Raw genomic sequence first — 21,930 nt, forward strand, 5'->3', positions numbered from 1 at the left:
ACCACGTCGAGAGCGGGTCAATGACCTTAATTTGTGATCAGACAATTTTCCAATAGTACTCATTTTGAGCAACAGCAGCGCTAAGATCAGAATATTGAATATTTTCGTGTCAAATTTTTGCGAATTTCAATTTGCAACACTGATGAAAAATGATCAGCGGCTTTTTTGATTTTTGATAAGAAATTTCGCATGGGTGATCAGTGATGGTGATAATTTTTTTAATTTCAATAATAATTTTAATTAAGTAAAAAAAATACAGAACTTGAGGGTTTAAGTTTTAATTATTCATGATCATGACATTGGAATAATAATGCTTTAGTTGTTCGCGACATTTCGTTTATTTCGGCGATGAAATTATGTACCTCTCACATTTCAATCACAGGAATTCTTTGTAAGTATTAAGTTACATTGAGATTTTTATTCTTGCAAATAGATTGCGACATTTGTTTGTATCCATTTATCATATTCATCCGATGGTATATCAACTTTTATGAACATAACGATGCTTTCTCTTTGCGAATTATGATAGACAGGAATTTGCAGAGAACCTTCATGGTAGTTTTCTGAAGCATCCTGCAAAACAAAAACCTTCATAATTTCTTCTCGTCGAACCAACTGAATAATACGTACCAACTAAACCCACATTTGACGTCCATGCAATTTTGAAAGCTGGAACTGAACTCAACATTGGAGAATTGGGACTGTTTTCCGTCAACGATGATTCTTTGAAGTGTGCTCCTTCGATCAACAATCCTTCTACAGTCAATGTAACCTTTGAATCTCCTATGTAATTCTTCCACGAGCACTCCAGTTTCAAACTATCCAAAGGCTCTTTTGATAATCTGAAAATTTCATATTGGTAAATTACTTCGTAAGGTGGGAATGAGAGCTTCAGTTACTGACTCGAGTCATCACCTGGAGGAAAATTGTTTGAAAACATTCAGAAATGCTTGCGGATTGAAAAAGTTAGCCAAATTGATCGACTTCGTCATCAGATTTTCTGCATTTTCTTTTGTTTTATAAATTTTCATTATGAAAGATGCTCGACTCATTACATTTTTTAGGTAGGGAATCACGTTTTTACTTCCTTCCCAAAATGATAACCAATCATCCGGTGTCTATGAAATGAAGCAAAACATTCGCATAATTTTGTAGATGTGCTTACGTTAAATATGAATTCTCTGGCTTTATACCTACCTTCTGATTTACAATCGTCGTAATCAAGGCAATGGTAGTTTCATTTGGTGTGACCGAAGATCTTACTGCTTTATTCACATCAACTAGTGTCTTATGAATATAGCTGACCAGTTGGGTAGCAAAATTAAATTCGTTTATGATGAAAGCTCGTATGGGTTCCTGGCTAGGTTCATCCTGAGTTGTTTTCATTTTCAAAATTCCAGCCTCCTGTGATTGAAATTAATGTAGAGAATTTTAGCTATTTCGAGTACTTGATAAATAAGCTTTATATATCTATTTTTCAGAGCAATGAATGATGAAAAACCTGATTCAGCTGCTTCCAAAGATGCAAAATAGGAGAAATTTTTGATTTCCATTCTTCCATATTGGTTTTGTTCAGGATGTTTTGATACTTCAAGACTAAAATTATAGTAAGTCAGTACTCAGACTACATTAGAAGTTAGAACCATTTTTAGGAATTATTCTAGTGGGTAGTACGGTAGTATGATGGGTAGGTACCTTTTAACCAGTTTATGACGTCAGTTGAACGATTCTTTTGCCAAGATAAATCAACGTTCCAAGGCAACGAAAAAAGTTCTGGCGAATCGACTTCCGAAAGTTTTTGTATCATAACAGTGAAATCCTAGATGAAATATTGCGAATTAAAAAAAAAATTGCATCATAATCACGAGTTAATATTTGGAAATTACTCTGATGTTTGATGAATTAGGAATGTACATATCAGGAGCCACCAATTTTCTTCCAGAATTTATCACGTCAGAGTTGAAATAAGATCTCAAGTACGATTTCAAAACAAGCAAATCTTGGTTGTTATCGATTCTACCTCCATAAATAGCCTGTTCGCATAATCCATGAATGAATTCCCATTTCACCGAATTTCTATGGTCTGCAAAAATTTTCTTGTGAATTTTGGTCCCCGTTTTTTATAGGAACTCATTTTAAACCCATACTCACCTACTTTAAACCTGTCATTGATTACTTTTAAAGCAGTGAATAAATCAGAATCGTTGAATTCGTAAAATTTACACCAGCCTTGCGGTATGAATGTTCTTCTTTCTTGAATAATGGCATGGAACCATGCTAACACAAACATACTTCTGGCATGTTCCATTGATACGAAAGGTTGATTAGTCAGTGCGGAGTACGTCCTTTCAACATTATGTTTTATTCCTTGAGGAGTCTGAAATCACAAAAACAAATTTGATGTTCGTTTGAATTATAACAGCCGAAGAATTAATAATAGGATTCCACTTAAGGTTACCTCGTATGTGATTTTCAAACACATCTGAATCCATGCCGAGGGTAAATTCGGATGAGGCTCCGTAGTTAACCACAATCTAAAACTATCTCGAACTTTGCTCATCGATTTCAACTCTTTTTCCAGCACTGGCAACCAGGAGGTCATCAAATGTAAATTTTTCATCATTAACCAATGTCCATTTTCAGCTGCTTCGAGGAGTAGTTTGATGGCTGATTCTGTTTCACCTCGTCCCAAGGCAATCTGTTGAAAAATCGAACCTCATAAATTATTGGATCAATACAATCAATCTTAGCAGTGATTTTTACCTCGTAAAAATTCGACCCCACAATACGTTTGGCTAAAGATCGTATCTCTTCTGAAGGATCTGCCCCTGATGAAACGAATAATAAAATAGGTTCTTTCGAATTGGTTTCTGGTAATACTTGATCTAGTCGTGTGGCACTAGAGGATAATCTCTGTAATCCTTTTGAAGAAAAGAGATCAGTTATATATTTCGTTCAAAATTCTCATAGGTACTTGAATGAAAGTGTATTTTATGGTCACTATACCAAGCATCCTTTGAGCAAAATAAGACAATGCAGAGTGAAGGAACCCGGGTTTAAATGCTTGAGTGACGAGTACCATTTGAAATGGAGACAAAGGCAAATCCAAAGCATCGTGGGAATTATTATTTAAAAATCTGTCCCACACCTTGACATTTTTGGTGTCCAGTTGAGCGTATAATTTGGGTAAAGTTTGCTGAAAAATACAAATTTATAACATTTTCATCCATTTACTATTTGTACCTACTTGTGAACAGATTGATTTTCTTTTTACTTTTAAAAGGTATATATCGTATGCTTGCTCTTTATTGGCCCAAGAAGGTATGGAATTGAGTACTTCGGCTGAATCACTTTTTACATTTGGCAATATTTCTCGACTAAATAACTCCCATTCCTGTGAAAATGATTTTTTTTTGAAGTTTTATTCATTTTTGGTGGGTATACCTGATATTATATGTATAATTATGATTATCATATTTTTACATTTTCTTTGAAACATTGAGGATGCATATTTCGCACTAAATGCAACGCAAAAGTTAGCAAATCTTCTTTAAACAGGAATCTGCTGATGTATTGGTAAACGAGCTGGATCAGTTTACGTGTTTTTCTTTCGATATCGAAATCTATTTGCTCCTTTGAACGAATATTTAGATGATAAACAAAGGTAACAGATTATGCAACTTATTCAACACCATCACATCTTACGTACTTGAACAGGCGAGAAAATTTTCTTATAAATTTGTATAAAAGTATCGATGGATATTTGATAGAAATTATTTATCGATTGCAAAGGAATTGTGCAGAAGTACAAAGTGGCTGCGCTTTCAGCTACTGGTCTATAAACTTCACATTCATCTATAAGCTCGACCTGAATACGTTGAGATTCCAGTAAAGATTGCTTAATTTCAGAACTGCTTTTCTTCGATTCGTTCAAGGTAGCTAATAATTCCTGAAATAACGATATCAAATTCCGGTCATTTCAATAGGGAAATTGAATGAATTAATTTCGACTTTTATTTTTGTACTTTGTTATCCAGCACGTTGCCTTGAGCATTTGCCAACTCAACCAAAATATTATCTTGTAGAACAAAGAGTTTAGATTTCAGTTGCTCTTCTTTTCGAAGTAATTCTGCTCGTTTATCTTCTAGTTCTGGTTTCTCTACTGATAAAGCACATCGTAACAGCTTTCGAAAAAAAAAAAAAATGTCAAGAGATGATGAAAAATCTAAAATTGAGAAATGATGAGGGAAACTCGCTAGGTACCTACCTGTTGTGAAAGACCAGAGTACGTGATTTCAAAATTGATACAGGTCAATAAAGTTTTGATGAATGATGGTATATTTGGCTTGGAATCTCGACAAATTAAATACAATTGAAAATCTGAATTATAATCCACCAATTTTTCCCCTACTGCAATCAATTTTCTTGTTCCTGAAATAGAATTTGAGTGTAAATTTTGGTTCAGTTTCTCAAAATGAGAGTCTAATTTCATTACCTTGGAACGTGTAATTTCCTCTTAGAATTGGCACCAATATTGGATCAACAGAGGTGACATCATGAATGATCAGAGATTTTCCAAACCTAAAAATCAATTTTTTGAAAATTTTTTTCACGTATTTTACCAGCTAGAGAATTAACTCACCTTATGGCCAATTCCAGAGATGTGTAGAGTCGCTGACTGTGCTGAGGTATCAGCTCGACTGTTTTATTTTTATTCAGCTTGTTTTGTAGCCATTTTAATGCAATATTTGAGGGGTCTATTAATAAAGGTCTTAAGCAAGTCTAAAAAAATAGATAAATAAAGTTTATGAGCTTTAAACGCGGTGAAATAATTTTAAAATACAAATAACTTACACTGATATCCATTTTTGAAAGCTTTCAAATGCAAAGATAATAATTTATTTTAATTAGAGCTATTCTCATCTATCAAAATGAATAATAAAAATTTCCCGCAATTAATTAGTACCTGAGAAATAATTACTGCATTCTGAATAGAAATATAATCAGATGGAAGACCATCAGAGAACCATCTGAGTTGTTCTTGTTCTGTACTAAGGAATGTCTCCAATTCGAATTTTTCAGCATTTAGCATTTTTTGCCATTCACTCAGAGTTGACCTAGAAGTCCAAAAAGTTGACATGAGTTCAGTGTACATACTGCAATCTATAATACAAATTTTCTATCACGTACTTTCTAATGTCTTCTGATGAATTGGACAAATATACGATTAAAGCCGAAGAAAGTAAGCAATCATTGGACAGCGAATTTAGATTACTTGATAAATCTACAACCTATTTGAGAGGGGAAAACAAAAACTTAGCATCAAAATTTTGTATTTATCCAAATCGAGAACACTTCAAGTATAAGGTACTTGTTCACTCCAGCGAGAGTATTCTTCATCCAATTTGACTACAAGACCTTCCGCAGCAGCTATAGTTCCTTGAACTTTTGATAAATGAACTTCTATCTCCGCAGCCTCTTTGGTGTTGGTGTTCAACTGCTCCTTCAGTTTAGAAACGGTTTGTTCAACGTCATCAAGACCACTGCTTAGGAGCAAAATTTGATCGCCAGATTCCTTCAATTTACTGTAAAATTTCATCGGTGAAAATAATCAGTTATTTCAAAACTATTTATAAAATCAATTCACGATTGGTACCTACTTTTGTAATTTGATTTGCTCCATTTCCAAAGGTTTAATTTTTTCCAAAATCCTGGAATATTTTACGTTGGCAATTACCCAAGCTGCAAGAGGCGCTGCGGCAACTGAGGCTCTCTTTGCAGTCCTCTCTTCGAATGATTTTTCTCGCTGACCAAGTAACTCTTCGACTTGTAAACGGTTTTCTAAAGCTATACTGCGAGCGTCGAAACATCTGTAACGAAAAAAATCACCATGAAGGAGCAAAATAAGTTTATACGAAATTGTACAGAATTTCGTTTCCACCTTATATCTTCTTTGACTCCTCGTTTGGCTAAAAATGTTTTCATACTATTCCATGACGTATCTTGGATCCCCATCAGACGTAAAACACCTTCCAAGATATCTCTGATGACATCAGGAGGCGCTCTCAAGGAACGAATTTCCGATAACGATTCAGATTTGATGTTACCTACTGCTGATCGAGCTTCAGCTAGAACAGGTTCTACTTCGGCAAGCTCAACGTCTATTTCCTTTTTCCTAAAAAATCGTAGAAAGATTAGGGTCTGATGAGAAGACTTGCAAATAGAAAACGTCGCGTCGGTTTTCAAACCTAATGGTCAAAGCATCGTTTTCTTTTTCCATGTTCTCTTTTAGAACTTCCATTTCACTTTTTTGTAAGCTGGCGTTTTGCATTGTTTTTGTGATCAGCTCCAGTGCTGCATTAGCTTTACTTTGCTTTTCAGCTAATTTCGATTCTTGTGAAGCTGCATCTTGTTTCAGCTGAGCTACAATCGTCTTAGCTTCCACCAGTTTAGAAAGACCTGCCTATTTGACAAATTGTTAAAAATTGGTTCATTTTTTTGTCGAGGAATTTGAATACTAAAGTTGAATTACTTTTAGTTTTCGTTCATTTTCTGATATTGACTCTTCTCTTGCGATTTTTATGTGGAAGAAAGATTTCACCAGTAACGTGAAATGTCTTGGAGTGATGTTCATAAATTTTTTGGCATTTTCATGGATTTCTATAAAGCTGTTGCGAACTGCATCATTCAATGTAAGAGATTCCGAATCTTTATCGTACCCTCTGAAAAATTAGGTACAAAAATGAAGATATACGTAATTCCGGATTATTTATCGAGGGGTCGATTTAGCCACTAACTTGGATAAGGTATCCACTACTGATAATTTTGTCTCTGTACTCCAATCTGACAACCAGATTGTTTGGCATCGTCTCAGAAGTACAGGATTTGATTCCCAACGATTGAAAAATTCTTCGTGAGTGAAATCAGTGATCAGAATCACATGCAAATTTCTTCGTACACCTTAAAATAGGATACCAAATATATATCAGTAATAATTGTTCAAGCCTGCCATTGAAGGATTGAAATCGTTTGAAGCCTTCAACAATGATTTTTTACGCAACAAAAGACATACGTTCAACAAAAAATTGACTCGGACTTCCTTGAAAATCATGCTGTGTGCTGACATCTTTCAATGATGAACATAACGTCTCAAACTCTTCAGCTTGGTATAATCCTGGAACCTGAACAAAGATTGTTTCAAGAATTTTCATGCAATTTTCAAAAATCAATCACAATTTTCATTTACCTCTCCAGATGCTAAAAGACTGTTTATGAAATCCAATATGACGGGGCTAATGATATGATAGTCTTCAAAAACGAAATAAATAACTTGATCGTCCAGTCCAGCTGCTTGAAGCATCTGAAATGAAGGCATGAGTCATTCAGCTGTGTTTTATAAGTGACCATTTTTGGTGAAAGCTGATTCACTTACAGATTTTAGATCATTTTTAAAATTATTTATTCCATAACTAGTGGACATTTTGAGCGTAAATAATCGTGCTGATTGCCTTTTTGAGATTATCCGAACAGCAGTTTTCCTTCCATAACCAGAAGGTCCTGGTAGGAAAAGACAGCCTCCAGGAGCTGTCAACACTCTTTCAAAATATACCACCATTTTGCCCAACTCTGGCAGCAATATCTTTTTATCGATGGCCTCGCCTTCATTTTCTGAAAAAAAGAGAATTTATAGTTTTTGTTGCTGGATTGAAGTTTTCGAGTAGGTATGCAGTGTAGATTTACCTAGCTGAGAGACCTGTTTTTGCAAAAGAAGTAACCAATCGTCTATTGCATAAGGTCTCAAAGTTCCTCCAACAGGATTTGTTGATCCAGCATCGTCGCAAAGGTATACTAGTTCTAAGGAAAATAATTTGTTATGCACATTCTCGTAATTTTGAAATTTCACCTAATACGAGGTTTATGCACTACTTTTAAGTAACACTCACTATCAACTTCGTCTATAGCGGACAATTGCCCCAGCTCCATGTCTACTACATTTCTAACGATTCCATAAAATTGAGATTTGTCCTGATCGTTTACTAACCTATCTTGAAAGAGTCTAAAACCTTCATACAGCAATGCCTGCCAGTTCATAGATATCGAATGAATAATTATTTTGATGAAGTTCTATTCATTATTTCATTCTAAAATTCTACCTGAACAACTTCTTGGTTGTTTGTGGTGTTATATCTTCTCAAAGCAACACACCAGTTGCAAATGTCTCGTAAATTGAACTTGTAGTGCGAATGTGATTCGTTGGAAAAATGATCTTTCGCCTTAAACATCATTTAGAATCAAGTTAAATTAGTACACTTTCTCATTCCTTCATTTCAGAAATGAGGAAGGTGGGCATACCTTTATATAGATCCCTATAATGACAAGAGACATGACAGATGTCAGCTTTTCTGTTACATTCAGTGGTCTTAAATATGAAAGACATATAGTCTGCAAATCTGCTTGATCAGGAGGCCTGCAACCAAAATTATTTTGAATGAAAATTGTTTCCAAATAACCATGTTTTGTGCAGGACCATTCAGCATAGAACTTAGTAAATTACCAAATTGAAATCAAATTATTGGAATTGATGAATCTAGGGTTCAGGTTGTCACAAGATAGTAACGAGCATACAAAATTAATCTGTTCCATGTTTACCCATTCCATATGAGATGGGTCATAAAATCCTTGATATGTTAGTACCTGTTTGAATGTCAGAAACAGACCTATTTAGAGAGGAATAGTCTGTTATGGAATAAAATTCTGGAGTTGCATATTTACTTGTTGTAGAAAGGAAACGAGTATATTAGAATCCCATTTATCCATTTGAACCAGATTTAGATCTTTCAGATGTAAAACTAGTCTCTCGGAAGTTTTTGGCCGAAATACAAGGCCATGATTACTGTTGACAAACATGCAAACCTGAAAAGTTGAATCGAAATAAGTAGGTACCTATACTTCCATATCTACTTATGTCTGAACGCACACTTACTTGGGTCAATTTTTGTAAAACATGTCCAGGAGTTATTTGAGGACTGCAACAAATCGTCACAATTTCTATGCCCCTGATTTCCTGCACGCAGTAATCAAGCAGTACACTGTCAAGTAACAAATGAAATTAGTTGATTGGTTCTTATTGGGGCCTCGCTGGGGTATAGATCTTGATGAATTTAAATTTAGATGACAATACCTTTTTCCAGATCCTTGAGGTCCCACTAGGATGAAGGAATTTCCTTTCGTCATCCATGTCTTTAGTGTGTCACTGCATGATTTGAATTGAGCAGTTTTTACAATTCCTGATATCTCTATTGTGTTGTCGCTGCTGTAACAATCGATACAATTTCTGGTGCTATTGAAGTAACTGAACAATATTTTTGACTGGTCTGGTATGAATTCCTCAGTCCATTCTAAAATCTGAGTAGTAGAATATAATTAGAATGGAGTCATATGTATTTGAGCCCGTGATATTTTATGTGAGAATTACTTGTTTGAAAAAAGCTTCCTTGCTCAAAATGGTCAAAACTGATCCCAATCCATGCATCAGAGAAACGCAAAATTGTGACTTGCTCGTCACTCCTGTCATTAAAGATAAACAGGAACGAACCAATGATACAGTGGACATGTTGGCTATTTTTTCTCCCTTTGTATTGATCCATTCTAGACCTGAATGTACCCAAAATGATCACATATTTGCATCATTTCAAAGTCTCGTCACTTGAGAGCAAATTTATCTGAGCGAGGACATGTCTTACTTTTGTAAAAATATTTTTCTATTAGTGGACTCAACTCATAGGTTTGTTCAGGAGATTGCTTCTGAAGCCAACTTTCCACTAGATACTTGACATCCAGATCTTGTTCACTGTAAACCAAACTCATAAGATTTGAACTAAACTGCTGATTATGTTCAATGAATCTAAGTGCAATCAAAACCTCATTAGAATTATTCCCATTCTGGAAACTGTTGCTGGAGAAGCATGTTGCAAACTATGAGTTTCGAATAGAAAATGAACGTTTGACTCAAATTGTATCCTCCATCCTGATGGCAAAGTCAGTAATCTGTTGTCATCCAAAACAGAATTCAGTGACTCGATCCATTCAGGGTCTATGTCTCCATCAAATAATATCCATGATTGAATATCTGCAAAAATACCATCTCTACAGTTTCCAGCTCATGTCACCAAAACTCAATTACAATCATTAATTAATACATATTATGTATGTAGGACCTACCTAGAGGCTCCACATAAACACGTTGGGCCACGGTACTCAATACACCATCAATCCACTGTCTTGTGTCCACATCAATCTGGCCTAGAAGCTGAGTACGTGGCATTGCTTTTGGATTAACTGTGTATTGATTAATAGTTCGTCCAAGTTTTACTAAAGCCTACTCAAAAAATCAACATTAGACCAAAGTCTTAATCATGAAAATTTTAAAAATATCTACTTTACATGCTTCAGAAGTTTGCTGATGGTGGATTTCCCCGATCCAGATGGTCCAACAATCACTACTCCCATTCTTTGCTCCAGTTGTTCATAAAGTTCCAAACACTTCCTTACCTGAATCAATAAACATTTTATCAAATCATTGTAGGAACATTCTTTTTTTGAGAGAGATGATGGTAGGTAGGTGTCTAAAGAGCTCACTTGTCGAGGATTGTGTTGTAATTTGAGATCTTTGAAGCTTTCATCAAGTGCTCCAATGATATCCTGATCATCCATAGTATGAAATTGGACTCCTTGGAAAGTGTCTTTCAATAACATATCGAATTGTTGGGCATCAGCAAACGTTATCTTGGATAAAGTGTTCAATCTAACAGCTTGGACTACCAAAGCAAACTCATCAATATCAGTTGATGCCTTATTTGCTTTTAATGCAGTTTTACAGCCTCCAATAACAGTCTTTAAAGCTCTTAAACCCCAATCATAATGCTTTTGCTGAGACAGGACTTTCCTATCAAGAAAATGACGCTGGTATTATAAGATTTTCAATCTCATAGAGCAAAATAAAGGATTGGTTGGTAAAAAATACAGCAATATTACTTGGCGATATCAAAAATTTGAACCAGTTTTCTAGCTATTAGTTTGGCCTTTTTGAAGCCTTCGCTGAATAAGATGACCTCAGCAATTAATAAATTATCTGGTTGAGACATGGCAATAGGTCTGAAAAGTTGCTTCAAGTTATCTGGTAATTTTTGTCGACCACCATATCCTCTGCCGACTGGATTCATTGTCACAAATATTCCAGTATCTGGATTTAGTTCGATCTAAGTGAAAAATCATTATCGCCGGATAAGAAGTTGTGTATTTTTAAGTTGGTGGCAGGATCTTCAATTCTTCACTGACCTGTCTGTTCATCAAAACAATATTTCTCTGGTTACTTCTTAAAGCTTCTTGAATAATGTGAAGATGGGTTGATACTGCTGATAGGGTGGCTTCTTCGAGTCTATTGAATTCGTCAAAACAACCCCAAGCTCCACATTTCACCAATCCAATCAATATTCTTGTTAATGATTGAATATCGAGACCCTGACAATTTGACCAAAAAAGTGAATTATGTAGTAGAGCTTAAAATAGGCTAGATAAAGTTGCAGAATGTAGGTAAAAAAATCTATGTTTATTATGCGAGGTCTTACCTCATCGCAGTTGAAAACTAATACTTGTCTTCCAAATAATCTTCCTAGAGCTTTGACAGATTCTGTTTTTCCTGTACCTGCCGGACCATATGGATTTCCTCCCAATCCCATACTCATGGCCTTTGAAGAAAAATGTTAATTAAGTAGATGAATTTTATTTTTTTACAATAACAAAAGTATAAGAATTTCAATAGGAATCATCTACCTGTGTCAAGGTTAAGTAGCATCGATCTGTTAACGGTGTATGTACTAGTTTTGGAGCATTTCCTTGGTATTCAAAAGAGTATTGGAATTCTGCATCAACCATTTTAATGGAAATGTTGCCATCTTTTAGATAGAATCTGAATGAAGATATTAAATTATCATTACAGATAGGTACACAAATCATAATATTGCATCTTCAAATGTTGATCTACCTGATCCGTTTTTGCCAACCCCATTCATCTACTTCATCAACTCCATCATTGATGAGATCGTTGACTACACTGATGTGATATATAGTGTCAAATATTAATGCTTTCAACTTCAGTTCCAGTACAGAAGTCTCTTTATTATTTTCCATTTCCAAATCTAACCTCGTGTATGCTCCGAGTTGATCCTGCCGAGAAAAAAAATTGTCTTTTTCAGTAGAAAGCATTTTCAGAGGATGTATCAAGTATTTACTCGTATTCAAGACGAGGTATACCTCAAGAGATTTCAATAACACCTTCAGTTTCCTTTGCTTGATGGCCTCTTCACAACGTAATGTAAAAGAGATGCTTTCAGCCAAGCATAGAATCTGAGAAGGGTACACCAATGGATCTGCTCCTTTTATGCATTTAATCAAAGATTTCTTCAATGTCTCACGCATTTCTACACTCAATCCGCTCAACCAGTTCTATAAAATGGATAATGAAAGTTCATTTACAAATTTCTGCCCCCCCCTAAAATACGAGTAAGATTTTAACTAACCTCAACATCAAGCGAAATGGTGACAGGATTATTTAAAGATACAGTTTCTCCTTCGAGAGATTTAACAGCAATGATATTATTTTTGTCAAAAACTACGCTATTGATTCCAGCAAACAGTTTTTTTAAGTGAGATTGTACCACTTCCGGCTTATTAGCCTGGCCCAATATTTCCAATAGGTCATCGTCACTTAGGAAATAAAATCTTGGAAACTTCAGTCTTTTTTCCTGTAAAATTTCTCATTTGTATCCAAATTGAAGTTCAGAAATATCATTTTACCTATTGAAGACCTTACTTCCAAGTACTCATTCAAACTCTTTTGGCAGATGTTGAGTTGCTGAATTAATGTATCTAAAGTGTAACGTAAATTGGGTATTCTGCATAAACTAATGACTCGCTGGTCTCCTGTATTTACGAGATTCATGATGTAACGAAAATCTTTGTCAATGCGTTCGAATCTGGCTTTTTCAATCTTCATAGTTTCACTTTTGAAAATTGGCTCCAGATATAACCACCTAAAAAAAAAAAACGATTCTGTTGTGAACTCTGGTTGAACGAGATAGGTACCTACCTACTTGGCTTCTAATTCGCTTACTTTCTTTGAACTTCATTTAAATTTCTCAAGTAGTAATCTAAATCTATGAGTTTGGTTTCCCAAAGTGAAGTATGGTCTCGAAATTGTTCATAATTAGCGGAACCTGCCATTGATTGTAGTAAGCATTGGTTATCTCCTATCTATAAGAGTTTGAAAATGGCATCAATCAAATTGTTAATATCTATAATATTGGACTTTTGAGCAAATTTCATTTTTTTTGTACATACCTTTGAAAGAATATTCTTGTAGTCCTTGATTAAATTTATATCAGATCCTTTACTATCAATATGAGACATGAAACAAAACTTGGATTCCACTTCCCATACATCCAATTCAGCCAATGCCTGCCTGATAACTATTTCACTGGCAGCTCTATTGTTCAATTCCTATTCAAAATTTCAAATGAAATACCTAAGTAACTATGTGTAAATTTATGGTTGAATATTAGAATATTAGTTTACAGACTTGTATGGCATCAAGATTGCTGATAACTGAATCTTGTGCTTTGAGAAAATCTCCGAATGTTAACTGATCGATGGATTTGGATGGAATATTCAACAAAGTGCAAAGTTCTGACCAATGTTTGTCACTAAATGCTTCACCTCGTAGGTATTTTATTTGTGAAATGAAATTCTGTAATAAATATCTTGACATTTTAATCCATTGGCCATTATTTTAAACAACAGGATATGAGCGCACAAATTACTTACCTTGTGGTTTTGTAAATCAGATACCAGTCTTGCCGTTAATGGAGTCATCGTGGTATTGTTGAGTTTTTCTTCCCATTGCAAGAGGAATGATTCAAACTTGTTCACGCTTTTTCCTCGAAAAACCAGCCATTCTTCGGCACTCAATTCAGAAATCCCTATGAAAAATATTTCGGAGTAGGTACTTTTACTCTGGTTTGAGTTCGTTTCTCAGCGATACATTATAATATTTACCTTGAGTAAATTGCTCATAAAGCCCCCAAATGTCTTCCGTTTCCTTCAATTCTTTTTCAAATTCAGTACACTCTGAAAAATCTGGCACTTGGATACCAAATTTTTCATAATCTCGTCTAAATTGGAAAGTTAAAATTTACTGTGAATTTTGGTTGAGCTTATAATTTGTATGTACCTATTGAGAAAAGCATACCTACCGTATTTTAGAGATATTTTCGTATAGCTTATTCCATTCTTCTCTTTTCTCTTTCAAAACTTGCAAATTGTTTTCGATTAGTTCATTGTTTCCATCAATGAGGTCTGTTTCCTTGGGACGAACTCGTTTCCAACGTATAACAAATTTTTCCAGCTCAGAGGCCAAGTTATCAGCTTCATTTATCAGTTTAGATTTGATGGTTTCAACCTGAATTAGTGGACAGGAAAAAATTATTTTTAGGAAGGCATATAAGTATGTAGGTTGCCAATTTCTGACATTCTGTAAATAAGAGACCACGTTTTCCTTGAAGCTCCTGGCGCAAACCCCGCCTATCAAGAATAATGATGTTCAGCCTATGTGAAGCATTTTTGAACGAGTCTGTACTTTGCCTACTGTCCAAAAGTTAGGCAACTATACCTACATGAACTCTACATATATGAATTATATGGCTGCTGTGTGAAAATCTCTGTTCATGGTCCTGAAACACCCTGCATGATTCAATTTCTGAAATTATTTACCTGTCGATTCATGTGGAATTGTTGGTTATCCAATACTGTGTGAAAGTTATTCCACGCTTGTTTTGCTGTTGCTACTTGACTAACTCGTTCTTTTGTCCAAGAAGACAGAACTTTATTTTTCTTATCCATTTCTTCCATCATGTCAAGCATCTATCAGAGAAATGTTATAAGTAAAAATTAGAAAAATTCAATATTTTTTCCCCTTCATGATACAAGTAACTCACAAGCTTTGATTTTTCAACAATTTGTCGATATGCTTCGCTGGCATCACCGATCTCTTCTAAAGACTGAGGTTGATAGTCGAGTTTTTTCTTCGAATCAGAGATAAATTCTTCAATGGCGTTTACATCCATCATGATGGATGAATACAGCGTTATAGAGAGCACATCCCAATATCTGTTATTATGGAGCTCGATTTCTGAACGCACGGGGGCAGTGGTAACAGTAAAACATTCCACTCTATGTTCACAACTGCGGATGTAAACCATAAATTTAATGAAGATTGAAGATGAATCATAAGGTATGCTAATTATAGATACCTACTGCAATTGACAGGTTGATTACATACTTGACTATTTTCGCTATTTCTTGACCCCAAGCCTTGGATGTTCTGAAATTCATATCCCATTCGTCAGCATTTGTGATATAATCTCTGGCAGTGCTTTCCAAATCTATAGCTCCAAGAGCTACTCTATCGATCCATTCATCTTGCAAGGCGAGTAGCTTCTCGAAAAGGTTTTCAGCATTCGCATAAACTTGCTGGAATTGATCAGCGTTCCTGAAATGTATTCATGGTGCATCTATGTATAAATGATGATCCAAGAGATGATCTTCTAAATATTTTGATGCAACTACCTGCTGACCATGACTGGAAATATGGAACTGGAGGCTTCAGAAACTCCTTGAAAAGTTAGAGGGAGGGTTATGAATCGTTTGAGTTGACTGTAGTATTTTTTTTTTATTTCTTCCAAAGGGGGATTGAATTGTAATCTTTGCTGTCTGAGTAGATGAATTGAATTAATCATAATAATTCAAAAGAAAATTAAAATTGAGGAAGACTATAAATTTTTGATCAACCAACCTATAAACCAGTTCGATTTTAATCTCTGGTAAATGCTGATTCAAGTTCAAGAGACCAACTTGATATCGATATTGTAAAACTTTGTAGATCTGATGATCCCAGTGAATGAGCCACGTTTTTGTATTCGAATACTGAAGTCATCGAAATAATTAACGAAAATACCTACACTCTAATACACGATCATTTTAGTGAAAACTTACTTTACGATTGACTTCAGCTATCGTATTGCGGATCTCACGCAGTGTATCCCTCCATTTATATTTGTCTTGTAATAAATCAGTGTCTGCTAAACTGGACACCTTTCAATAAAAATAAATGCAAAACTTTATTAATAAATACCTACTTAGTTGGACAATATTACTTGGTTCGAGTATAATTTATACCTTTTGAGTTATCTGAGTGTGGTAAAAATATAATTCATTGTTTTCAGTGGCCAATCGTTCGACTACGGTTTGGAGACGAGATATGTATTGATCAACAGCTGAGCTATCAGACCATGTGACGGAATTTTCAGACTTGACTAATTTCGACAGATCCATCGCTGATGACAACATCATCGGACGCTGAGAAGGTATCATTCGATCACCGATTGTGTTATGGAAATTGGCAACCTGGAAAATTTGAAACTTGTAAGTACATGGGTTGAATTACATTTCTCGGCATCAAGTGAATCCTATCTGATGAAATCCCATCATTTCCCTCCAAATTGTCTCTCCTATGGCTTCCAGATTTGATCAAAAAAGTTTTATCTTGCTGGGAGGTGCCAAAAATACTTGCCTGTTCTAAAGCTTTGGCACGTTGCATAAATAATTTAGCTTTGTCAGCAACTTCTGTGATCTTAGACGGAATCTTATAGCCTAGTAATTGTAGCTGGTGCACTTCTTTAATTAATTTAACGAGTTTGGGATTGTAGTTGACCTTCATTAATTTCCCTTGCTCGAAATGTACAACAGGATCTTCTGTACGTAAGCTGAAATTAACTTTTGATTAAAATTTGACTGGTTTGAATTCAGTATAAGTAAAAAAATATAAGGATACCTCAAATTAGCATTTTCAATAGCTTTACGAGTCTGAGACGACCATTCATTGAAGGCATTCGAATCGTTGGCTTGCAATTCCTTGATAAACGATAACATAGATTCTTTCAATTTGGTATAATTTGCTAAATCGTGCAAAACATTTTGACCCACAGTTTCCATGTCTTTGACCTAACAATAAAATTTTTCTTTGAAAAACTCCAAATCACCTAATCAACTATAGTAATATCCTAGCTTACTTTTTTAATGGTTTCTTTGATCCACATAATTTTTAAAACTAACTCTGGTAAATCAATGTACTCCACGGGGAATTTCTTGGAAAACGCGTCATTTGAAAAGAGATCCGACGAGGTTATTTCATTAATGTAGTCTTGCAACAGTATCAGTAATTTTTGTCGTTCTGATTTAATCATGTTTCGAATTTCATTGCGTTGGATTAAATTTTGGTAACGAATGAAACATTCCAGGAGCTGAAAATTTGACAAGGAAGGTATAAAAATAAATGGGCGCAAGGTGAGCTGATAGGAGGGTTAAACGTTTTCGAAAATGTGCTTTTTTAGAGAGAATTTACCTGAAATACGTGTCCGTTACTGGAGGATAATTTATTTTTTATTTTATTACCAACATGTTCTTCTAAAGGTTTTAGATTTTCGTCGAAAAATATCAAAGCTGATTTCCACATATGATCTGTGTAGGGATTGTATTGAATTGGATTGATATCTGAAGAATTTTCAACGATGAAAAATTATAGTTTCTATTTTTTCATCTTTTCATGAGCTAAAATGGGTCAAAAAACCATGAGCCAAATGATCCTAGGTACCTGAGAATATGCTGAAAACTTCCGAAACATTGAGCTCGTCTTGTTCTTTCTTACTGAGAATTTGACAAATATTCTGATGAACGTTTCTTACCTCGATAATCTAGAGGGGGAAAATCCAAATTTAAAAAAAAAAACTGAAAAAATTGTTCCTCTTGGCGATTTAACAAATCATAAAAATATTTACTCACTTGTTTCAGTCGGTTTGCAAAATGTTTAATGTAATTAGGGCAATGGGGATCGTCAGTCCATTTATGAAGAGAATAATTAGGCCAAATTATCTTTGTTAATTGATCACAAGTGTCTGTCCATTTGTTACATATCTCAATGCACTAGAAAAACAACAACGGAAATTTTTCAATCGGTTTAAAAAATGTGTTTTTTGGTTATTTACAGAATGTTGAAAATTTATAAATTTTCATACTGTTAGAAGAAGCTCGTTTATTTCGTGGAATGATTCTTTCCATACGTTTTTATTCTTCAGGTTCTCTTGGATGATTTGACAAACCGTGTTTCCTAACAATGAATACGAAATTTATTAATAGGTACATTTGGAAATAAGAAAGAAAGTCCATAGTTTAGTTGGGTAGGTAATTAGGTAGACAGGCACATACCAATTATATCAAATAAATTATCCATTCTATCTTGGGGGAAAATGCAATCATCCAGCTTCCAAACATCATCCAATGCATTGTAAGCGTCTTCTAGCAAATCTTCCAAATTGATTAATTTATTTGCTTGAAAAACCCTGATTAATCATCGTTCAATTTTTATATTCCGAACAAAACTTTTGTTATCAAGAGCAAACGTACAACTAGCTTTTATTTACTTGGTATCCAAAGGACTCAATATCTGCAGAACGCGTTTAGCTTGCGATTTATCTTGCCCTTGTTTCGAGTGAACAATGTAATCCCAATAATCGCATTCGTCTTTCAGTGATAACACACCTTGAATGAATTTTTTTCTCATTGAAACAATATGTATAGGTATAGTAGACGATGAGACGGCTGACGTAGACGAAATGGTATCCTGTTTATCGTTATCGTCTAATTCGTAGACAATACACCTCATCGATAAGCATCGAAACCAACGAACAAAACATCTACCTACCTGATAGCGATGATTTCGTGTCTTTTGCCCCATTTTCTACAACAGCACTTTTCAAGCCAGCTTGTAAATTTTCAAATAGCATTCTTAATTTTATATCCTTCGCGTCTTGTTCATTCTACAGATAAAATCAGCCGTTTATCAATCACATAGTCTACCTATTATAACCTATACCTAACAGCTTAAAAAAAATATCGTAGGTACTTGAAACAATGCTGGAATATAAACGTTCTGTAAAATACTATAGAAGCTGCTCAAAGGAGGATTCTGCAGCGAGCATATTCTCAAAAGATCATTCATATTGTCACCGGTCACAGCACTGGGAGAAGTTTTGTAGAATACCAAGGCATTTTTCATTTTTTGAGGAGATATCTGAAAAAAATTATTCATTTCAGGGGTTGAAAAAACAAGCATCTTTTGAAATAAAAAGGACGATCTGTTGCGGATTCAGCTCATTAGCCAGCTCACCTTTTGCTCAATAAGGATTTCAGATCCAGTGAAATCAATGCATAAAAGGAGCGCTTTTCTATCGTTGAGAAAATTATCGACGATCTCATTTTTATAGACTTTTTCTGAATTTTCGACCGATTTGCCGAAATAATTTTCTGTGTAAAATAAAATTTATTTAGTTTTACATAAATAATTATGTAGTAACATTATGTGATTAGTTTTTTTTCAAGTGTTCAAATGTGTTCCAGAGTAGGTACAAAAGTACTAACCTGATACTTTAATAATGAAATCTTTTCGATTGTCTTGAAGTATATCCATGTTTATTGTCAATCCATGTTCAACAAAAAAATAAACATTATCATTTCGTCGTTGAATAAGAAATGCTCGAGTTGTATATAATTTTATTTAAGTTGAGCATTGCTGTAAATAGAGTCGCTATGGAAACGATGGTATGCGTCTAATGTAAGCCAGCTGTTCGTAATTTGCCGGCTCTTATGTGTTATTAGAAGAGGGAGAAAGGTAAGGGTTAAAATCATTCCCAGGTACAAAGCAGAGCAGTGAAATCATTAGCCTACTAACAAGGAAACCTCTCGAGTTGTCTTTTTTTCTATATTAGGTACCTATTTATGTGCCTGGAAATTGGCTCAAATGTGTATAATTTCTTTGAATAAGTCGCGAATAAATCACAACTCGATTTTTAGCTGTCAAAATTAATTTTGAGGTGTCCGCTTCCGATTTGAACGGGACCACGATTTTTGGAAAGAGCAGGTTCTAAAACCCCCAAATCCAAATTTTCAGCTGCCCAAGTTCATTTTTCGATTTTTGGCGAATTTTTGAAAATCCAATATTGACTATTTTGGTGATTCATGCTTTTTTTAAAAAAAAGTATGTACTTGATCAGTAAAAATGTTCAAAATAAGTCTTAAACCTGATACTAACCCCCCAAATTTACATTTCGTCATTTCCAGCCATTCTGGAGCCTCCAGCGCTATTTTTAAATTTCTCCAGAATTTTTAATTTGCTCCAGAAGGCGTGAATATGAAATTGGGCAGCTAAAAATCGAGTTGTGTGTTATACTCGCTCTGTTTAACAAGTTGATTCACATTTGAGTCGGTTTTGAGAGGGACACCTCAAGAGTGGTTTTTTGACCAGTTTTTTTCAAATAAAAAATCCAAAAAAATCAAAAGTTTCCCGTTTGCGAGGAAATTTTTGAAATTTGCGCGAATCGCTGTATTTCGTCCATAACTAACCTCCCGAGACCGAATTCCGCCATTTCCCACCAATCTAGAGCCTCCAGCACGATTTTAAAATTTCTCCAGAATTTTTAATTTGCTCCAGAAGGCGTGAATATTAAATTGGGCAGCTAAAAATCGAGTTATGTGTTATACTCGATCTGTTTAACAAGTTTATCCACATTTGAGTCGATTTTGGGAGGGACCTTCAAGAGTGGTTTTTTGACCAGCTTTTTTCATAATAAGAAATCCAAAAAAATCAAAATTTTACTGTTTGTGAGGAAATTTTTGAAATTTGCGCGAATCGCTGTATTTTGTCCACAACAAACCCCCTGAGGCCGAGTTCCGCCATTTCCAGCCATTCTGGGGCCTCCAGCGCGATTTTTAAATTTCTCCAGAATTTTTAATTTGCTCCAGAATGCGTGAATATGAAATTGGGCAGCTAAAAATCGAGTTGTGTGTTATACTCGATCTGTTTATCAAGTTTATCCACATTTGAGTCGATTTTGGGAGGGACCCTCAAGAGTGGTTTTTTGACCAGTTTTGAAAATAGATGACCAAAAAATCACTCTTGAGGGTCTCTCCCAAAATCGACTCAAATGTGGATAAACTTGTTAAACAGATCGAGTATTACACACAACTCGATCTTTAGCTGCCCAATTTCATATTACCGCATTCTGGAGAAATTTAAAAATCGCGCTGGAGGCTCCAGAATGGCTGGAAATGGCGAAATTTGGATGGGGGGGGGGGGTAAATCAGTTTAAGGACTTATTTTGATGATCAAGTGCGTACTTTTAAAAAAAAAGCATAAATCACCAAAATAGTCAATATTGGATTTTCAAAAATTCGCCAAAAATCAAAAAATGAACTTGGGCAGCTGAAAATTTGGATTTGGGGGCTTTAGAATCTGCTCTTTCCAAAAATCGCGATCCCGTTCAAATCGGAGGCGGACACCTTAAGAGGTTCCCTTGTGAGTCTTTTTCTCAAAGCTGGGCCACTGAAATCCATTGAAGCTATTAAACTTCAAAGTTTGAAATTACATAAAGTTGATGTAATATCGTTAAAATTCAACAAAATCTCTCAAAAAACTGCTGAATTGAAGCAAAAAAGTGATCATTAAGAAAATGTTTTAAAACTTCAATCAAAATTGTGGGTTTCGTACTCCTCTGAAAAGTCGAGGTCCCTTTTCAAAAACCGCTTCAAATTGGTATTTGTATCAACAAAACCGCTTTGTGAGTAGTTATTCAACGTTTAGGTAACGTTGTTTTCAAGAATTGCCCTGATGCCTTTAAATATTGATAATAATGTCGATGACACCACTTTAAGAGCGTCAATTTTTTCATCGTCTATCGTCCTTAAGGGTTACTTATATACAAAAAT

At 34.8% G+C, this 21,930-nt stretch overlaps 1 protein-coding gene and 1 long non-coding RNA gene across 2 annotated transcripts; one reads left to right on the forward strand and one right to left on the reverse strand.

Moving 5' to 3' along the window:
- The first annotated feature begins 245 nt into the window (after window positions 1-245).
- On the forward strand, window positions 246-19,522 carry LOC135836824 (uncharacterized). Its single transcript, XR_010557086.1, has 4 exons — window positions 246-391; window positions 1,482-1,607; window positions 16,338-16,536; window positions 19,264-19,522. It is a non-coding gene; the product is annotated as an uncharacterized LOC135836824 (long non-coding RNA).
- On the reverse strand, window positions 263-19,435 carry btv (beethoven). The gene is made up of 77 exons (XM_065351864.1): window positions 19,337-19,435; window positions 19,073-19,240; window positions 18,872-18,986; window positions 18,591-18,708; window positions 18,376-18,509; window positions 18,186-18,277; window positions 17,953-18,093; window positions 17,765-17,864; window positions 17,516-17,664; window positions 17,184-17,414; window positions 16,946-17,115; window positions 16,685-16,877; window positions 16,291-16,518; window positions 16,108-16,206; window positions 15,908-16,038; window positions 15,682-15,825; window positions 15,395-15,604; window positions 15,051-15,297; window positions 14,827-14,976; window positions 14,310-14,515; window positions 14,113-14,228; window positions 13,882-14,036; window positions 13,637-13,804; window positions 13,399-13,557; window positions 13,172-13,311; window positions 12,872-13,091; window positions 12,579-12,803; window positions 12,313-12,504; window positions 12,044-12,225; window positions 11,833-11,968; window positions 11,628-11,747; window positions 11,338-11,520; window positions 11,035-11,258; window positions 10,639-10,945; window positions 10,444-10,551; window positions 10,222-10,378; window positions 9,922-10,129; window positions 9,744-9,850; window positions 9,476-9,654; window positions 9,182-9,405; window positions 8,984-9,089; window positions 8,773-8,913; window positions 8,555-8,694; window positions 8,353-8,467; window positions 8,154-8,273; window positions 7,944-8,079; window positions 7,741-7,854; window positions 7,433-7,668; window positions 7,247-7,360; window positions 7,073-7,181; window positions 6,798-6,960; window positions 6,533-6,722; window positions 6,249-6,463; window positions 5,942-6,175; window positions 5,661-5,870; window positions 5,372-5,585; window positions 5,191-5,291; window positions 4,967-5,117; window positions 4,855-4,875; window positions 4,643-4,782; window positions 4,496-4,581; window positions 4,268-4,431; window positions 4,026-4,184; window positions 3,710-3,949; window positions 3,484-3,633; window positions 3,275-3,394; window positions 3,007-3,196; window positions 2,764-2,921; window positions 2,459-2,698; window positions 2,152-2,377; window positions 1,887-2,083; window positions 1,696-1,819; window positions 1,502-1,596; window positions 1,198-1,404; window positions 916-1,118; window positions 644-842; window positions 263-573 (listed from the first exon to the last, which is right to left on the reverse strand). Exons 2-77 carry the CDS (start codon window positions 19,223-19,225, stop codon window positions 418-420), a joined length of 12,405 nt encoding a protein of 4,134 aa, XP_065207936.1. The 5' UTR covers window positions 19,226-19,240; window positions 19,337-19,435; the 3' UTR covers window positions 263-417.
- Window positions 19,523-21,930: the final 2,408 nt, after the last annotated feature.

Source organism: Planococcus citri, chromosome 2 (genome assembly GCF_950023065.1).
Source record: "Planococcus citri chromosome 2, ihPlaCitr1.1, whole genome shotgun sequence".
In the NCBI taxonomy this organism is placed as follows: Eukaryota; Metazoa; Arthropoda; class Insecta; order Hemiptera; family Pseudococcidae; genus Planococcus; species Planococcus citri.